The following is a 6,615-nucleotide window of genomic DNA, read 5'->3' as shown; positions in this document are numbered from 1 at the left end:
GAGGGAAAAGAAAGGTTTACAAGATGGTAGTGAGATCTGCTATCATGTATTGTTTGGAGACGACGGTACTAATCAAACAAATACAGGCGCAGCTGGAAGTGGATACTTGGAGTGGCCAGGTGGGACAGGATTATAAAAGAGTAAAATCAGAGGGACAGCTCAGGTTGGGCAGTTTGGAGATAAAGTTAGAGAAGCGAGGCTGGACATGTGCTGAGGAGGGATTGCGAATGTATTGGACAAAGGATGTGGGATATGGAGTTGCCAGGTAGGACGAAAAGAGGAAGACCACTGAGCAGGTTTATGGATGCAGTGAAGGAGGACGTGCAGAGGGTTGGTGTGACAGAAGAAGATGCTAGGGACAGAGTGAAACAAGTATGCTGGGGTGACCTTTCACAGTAGCACCCACAAGACTAGGAAGAAAGACAGTAAGCAGATTTAGATTGCAGTGCATCTAAAACCTTTGATTCACATTTATTCTTTTCGCTCATTTAAGTAAGTTGTTTTTGTAGTGTTAAGTAGTTTAATTAGACAACACCGCTATAAAAAATCTGACGCTCAAATTGCTGAAGCTTCTTAAAATGGAAAAGAAGAAAAGAAGAGTAGCCTTTGTAAATCTTGTCAAAACATACAAATTACTACCCAAGTGTACAATTCTAGTGACATATCTAGTCACAGCAATATTGTAAGTTGATAAAAATATATTGTATTCTTTTCTCGCTTGTTCTGCTTTCTTTGCATTTATCTGCAGCTTTGAACTGAATGCTATTTATATAGCTGTGCTTTTGTTTCTGCTTGGCTGAATTTGTGCCAATTTCAAGAGGCACTGAGGGGACTTTTACCCTCTTCTTTGCATTTTGCTGCCACAAATTTGCCTTTGTGCAGAAATGTCCACACGCTTTTTTTTTTATCTTTTCGAGAAGCAGAGATATAAAAGGACTGCGTTTAAAATGACATTTTAATATAAGAACATGTATGCATACAGTATTAGAATAAAGTAAATAAGGTATTTATCTTACCTGACTGCTTTAACAAAAGCAGACAAAAAATATTTGAAGTAGACTTTATTTGTTGTGGTGCTGATTTTTTTTACATGTCACTATTGTCACATTATCACCAGAACAATGTTTGATCTTCAGATCTGAACTGAACTGCTTACTATACAGTTTAACCGCCCTCCAAATAGATTCAAACAAACACACATGCTACTCACTTAGTTTCCGTAGGCTCATGTTGTAGCTCAGTTTCAATCTGCTCACAAATGGATCATCTGAGAAAGGTTTCTGTAAAAAGCTGAGGAGAACCAGGCAGGGAGGATAACTTCTTGTCGAAGAGAAGAACCTCGATATGAACCGCAGTTCCTCTCTGCGGGTGATACTGCAAACACTTTGTTTATGTGACAAGCAGCCGGAGACTGAGAAGAGTGACAGGGCAGGGCAGACCTGACACTTCCTGTGTAAGGCTGAGAGCACCGGTGGTTAAAGGAAATGAAAAGCCAAGATGAGATGGCAAGCCTTAACGGGGTAAGATAAAGAGATGAATATGCGAAACGTGCGAGGGTGGCTTTTGGCCGGAATGAAAAGGTGTTGACAGATTAGAAAGTGTGCCAGTGGAAACTAGGAGGGGTGCAAAGTGTTCAACGCAGATGTGCTGATTGGTGGCATTTTGCCTCATTCAAATAAAAAGCTGGTTGTAAACTCATTCAGAGGTAATAATCGCTATCGCTTTTCAAGATCTCTGATTATCAGAATAAGAGTCCTTTGAACTTCCTGCTGCAGCTGTAAACGTTTGATGAGTCATTTCAAATCTCTTATGGTGACACTTCTGCATGAGGAAGATCTTTTAAAGGTTTGACTTTTAAGGAAAGAATAAAATTAAGATTTGTATTAAACGCTTTGTCTCGTGTCGTCGTGTGAGCCCTAGCAGTTATGACAAGAGCAGAGTTGGAAGTCAGGTGGCATTGCTGGAGCCACAAAGTCGACTCAAAAAGTAGGGCAGGGTCAGCGCAGGTGTATAGTTGTATGGTTTGTACCATACTTGTCTCATGCTAGGAATAGATGTTGGTTTTACTTAACCACGACCAGGCCTTGTTTTAATTACCTAACACGGATGTGCTTTTACTGGAAGTGATAAATGTTCAAAAAAATAAATACAGTCCCTTTATTTTTTTTAAAGCTAATTTTTTTCTGTTTTTCTATATAGTAGTTTATATGTTTTATTATTATTATTTAATCAAATAATAAAGAAAACAAATCCCTAAAATGTGAAATTTACAATTTGATTTCACGTATTATTTATATTTCTTTATGTGTACGAACTTATAAAAAAATAAGATAACATCTTTATTAGTAATGTGATTTATTGTGTCAAATTTCAATAAAGATGCTTCTTTATTAACATAAATGAATCATGGAGACTATAGTGTCAAGTGTGCTACTCTAAATGGAATTTAGAATGAGAGACAAGCTTTTGTGCTCTTTCAGTTCCTGTTGAGTCGTTGTGTGCAGCTTCTAAAAAAGATGCGTTTCATCTTCCTGTCAGCATTAAACCACACCAGTATTAGAAACCGTGAACAGTGAAGGCACAGAGCAGAATGAAACCGCACTGCATGCGAAACACCCAAACAGTCCTTTTATTAAAGATAACATTAGTGGCCTGAACCAGATATGATGCTAACACCTTTTTAATGTGTTTATCATTCTGAGATAAAGGAGAAGCAAAGGTTTGTGGTCTATTTTTTTCTTCCACTGAAGATATTTCACACTTAAGAAAATAAATGGATGTTTTAACTGTTCAGGGTTGTGATAGGGGAGTCTGTCTCAGACAAAATATTTTGTCAAAGAAGTCGACCCCTGGAGCAATTTTGAACTCATCAGCAAAGGAAATTCTGATGCTAAATTATACAGAACTTAGACAGAGCTCCTCCCCTATCCTTAATTGTCACCCGAATGGCAACACAAGCCAACTGTAAAACGCACTTTGCTTGTATCTTATAAATTCCTCATCACAAATTCCTAGGAGTCATTAAGACAACCGATGACTCAGAGTGGCTCATAAAAAACACGGGATTGTTGTGCAATTACCAGCTTAATGGTTTGTTGCATCCCATCAGACGTACACTTCACATCTCATATAATCCTTCTTGTAACTTAAAACGTGTGTTTCAAGCATGTACAGCGCTTCCTTCAGCAGCCTACAAACTGCAGCAAATGACTGCTGATCACTGCTCTGCAACCCAGTGTGGAGGTAGATGAAGTAAAGTGAGAAATGTGACATAGTGCGGTAAACGCGCACACGCGCACCCTGAAGTAATCGCGAGTTTCATTTTGAACTTTGTGTTCTAGGCTGGTTTTCAGCAGAAGTAATTTGCCGAAGTGATTGACTGTGCGGTTGTGTTTGACTGTGTGCATGTGTGTGTTGAACCCTCTGCGTGTGTAGCTTTAATTTCAACTTGATGAAAAACAAGCCTTCAATAATTCAGCTCTCTGCTTCCTCATACAGTGACAAATATCAGTCACTTTGAGGCAAGGCCGCACTGTCACACACACAGAAGCATATAGCGCACACACACACACACACACACACACACACACACACACACACACACACACACACACACACACACACACACACACACAGGCTGCAGTGAGACAGAAAGTCTGAACAGCTGAAAATAGAAGAGCAGTCATCTAGGCTGAAGTCCTTTCCTTTTTGTTAGATGTTATTTAGATATGTGGTGTAATAAGTACTGTATTTTCAGTCCTTTATTAGGATCACGTTAAACCACATAATACTCATTTTTAGAATTGTAGATACCAATAACAGCTGAAACTGATTTCATTTTGGTAAAAATTAGGTCAAAATCACACTCAATCAATCAATAAAAACTTTATATTACACACAATTTCTTATGGATTGTTTTCAAACTTCAGAAAAAGAAGAAAAAGAAGTGAAATCTGTCAGTATGACTCTTTGGAATTAAACTGTAAGAAATAAATTTGTGAAACTGCAGAGAAAGTTCTGTCAAAACCGAAAGTTTTTGGGTAATTCAGAGAGCCACTGTGAGCCTACTGTCAAAAACATTAGCTTCTATAGAAGGTAGTGAAAAAAACCAAAACCAGGTTTATTCTATTTGCTTTATTAATTTGGTGTAGCATGGATGGTCATGGGGGAAAGTAGGTGCAAAATGTGGGGAAATATAGTTAAAAATCCATCCAGTGGGCTGGATTGGAGCCATTGCTGGGCCAATTCTGCCCCCTGGCACAATGTTTGACACCCCTGCTCTAGTTGATCTTGCTATCCGATTTCGTGTGGATGTTTATTGCTAAGTATTCTGTGTCCAGAGCTTTTACTGAATACAGGTAGCTTCACAACAGTGTCATTATAAATAAAAGTCCATAAATCTGTAGAAATGCATCAGTAAAATGTATCTGTAGTCTGACTTTGTGGCACCACACAGGGCACTATGTCATGTCTCACATTGTCACATCACATTTGGAGAAACTCTTCTGTCAGTAAATTGAAGCGAATTATGGAATAGCTTACCATGAAAATGCTATAGATTTTCTACTTTTAAAGCACTGCAACCGCTTGTTATGTTGCCCTTTTTTATCCTTATGCTTGTTCTACATTTCCAAACATCGTGTGTTTGTTGTCCTTGTGTTGTCTCCAGAGGCTGGAAAGGCAAGATGTAGCATACCAATAGCAGTATATCTTATGCTAAATTTAAGCTCTCTCTTTATGTTCTGTGGGCGTGAAACCTTGTCTCGTGCTTCCTTCCTCCTTTGTGTGATGGACTCCACTTTCATTGTCAAACACCCAGCCTGTCACTTATCACTGTATACTATCTAATAAAAACAGAAATGCTGCAGAATACAATAATCATAAAATAAAGTGAGGGTGGCCAAGAAAAGGGTCAAGACGACAGTGTTTTAGATTGGGCTGTCATCAGGTTTGGCACTTTGCTGTATTGATGTGGCCTCTATTTGTCACAACATAAGGGAGGCCGAGAGCTGAATTATTGAAGTCTTGTTTGTCATCAGGGTGAAATTAAAGCCAAACACTGCACAGTTGCACACCTTCATCCTGCCGCACATGGATCCATCCTTTGCTGCATTTGTGAGGACCCATACCAGAGATCACTTTTTTAAGGACCCCTTTTTTTAATTGTAAAGAATCTGAATAATTTGTGTAACATTTGTTGTGGGATTTTCTATGAAAGCCATTTTTGTTCACTGATTACATTAATGATCCTTCTACAGGATGAATAAGAAACAATAGCTGATAATTCATGAATGGAGAGTGAAATTAACAAATGGATAGAAATGTGAAGTGACTTTAACACCTGAATTTGAATAAATCAGTATGCACCACCTAAAAGGTGGCATTCATTGAAAAAGAATTCGGTACATTTGAATTCTAATGTGTTTTATTATTTTTTTGTCATTGTTAAAATGATGTCACTATATGTCCACTTGAAGATGAATAAAAGTAGTAGCTTCACGCCAAACCTAAGCAAACATAACCTGTGTCCAGACAAATTTTTTATTCTTTCATCGCCTTTTATTAACCACTTTATTTTTTAGAGTATTGACCTGTTTTTATATTTCCACAGTATGTGCTCAGAGATGGTTGGGCTCCAGGATACCTTTAAGCAGCAAAAGCTGTCTGTTCAGATCTACGTCGGTACATATGAAACAATTTACTTTGAAGAGCCAAGACAGACTTGGACAGATGCTACATCAATATAAAAATGTCACAGTTAAATCATCAGTGAAGACCGCTGCAGCATAAGTTCACCAGCATTTGTGATTCAAGTCAGTAGACTCTGAGCTTAATAAACCCTTAGAAGCAACTACTCTGGGAGTCATGACGCCATGACCTTATAGTCAAGTCTTTGTTTTGTCTCAGCTGTGACAAACTGTCATGTGAAAGTTTGTGTATTCTTCCATCCATCCATCTGTTTTCTTCATTACTTGTGCGATTCAGGGCAAAGTGGATTCACATAATACTAAAGTCTGTCACTGTGTGTTATAGACTGTAGGGGGCGCCAAAGACAGTTTCATTAGAATTGGAATTTCACATGAAAAGAAAACCACCTCTAAGGGACCCACAACTCTATTGCAAAACGTACAGCCAAACATTTACTTTAATGCATATCTGTTGTCATGGTTATATTTGTGTACTTCTCGAAAATTAAAGCTGTATTTGTTTACCTAATTTAAACCTGCTGTCTTGAAGGACTATGAAACGAGGCACACTTTTATTAGACCAGAATAAAAAGTTAATGAGCGCACGAGATGTGTTAGTGGTTGCAGTGACATTTAAACGGAATGAAATTAAATTGATTTCTCTGTGTTACTGTTGCACCAACTCCACAGATACAGGGCTGGGAAAAATGATACATTTGAGGCAAATTTAATTTGAATGTAAGTAAATTAAATGTAACAGGAATGTAAAAAGTGTTGTTTAGTGGCCTTATCAGCAAAATGGCAAGAGTCAATAAACAGACATGATAGGACAGATGTAATGATGATGCTTACCTACCCGACACCTGGTGTTGGTCCAGTTTCTGTGTCATTCCCTTTGTGGTTTGGCAGACAAGTCAAGAGGCCTGTG

General features: G+C 38.2%; 1 protein-coding gene across 2 annotated transcripts in view; it reads right to left on the bottom strand.

Annotated features, from left to right (window-relative positions):
• The window catches only part of sh2d3ca (SH2 domain containing 3Ca), a 55,371-nt gene extending 53,995 nt beyond the window's left edge, over positions 1–1,376 (bottom strand). For both annotated transcript variants that reach the window (XM_005729277.1, XM_005729278.1), the window contains exon 1: positions 1,211–1,376. In XM_005729277.1, the coding sequence (XP_005729334.1) occupies positions 1,211–1,229 (19 nt within the window). In that variant the 5' untranslated portion in view covers positions 1,230–1,376. The remainder of the gene's footprint in view (positions 1–1,210) is intronic.
• Between the last annotated feature and the right edge of the window lie 5,239 nt (positions 1,377–6,615).

Source organism: Pundamilia nyererei, unplaced genomic scaffold (genome assembly GCF_000239375.1).
Source record: "Pundamilia nyererei isolate P.nyererei 1_Seehausen unplaced genomic scaffold, PunNye1.0 scaffold00032, whole genome shotgun sequence".
In the NCBI taxonomy this organism is placed as follows: Eukaryota; Metazoa; Chordata; class Actinopteri; order Cichliformes; family Cichlidae; genus Pundamilia; species Pundamilia nyererei.
This window is presented reverse-complemented; position numbering and strand designations above follow the sequence as displayed.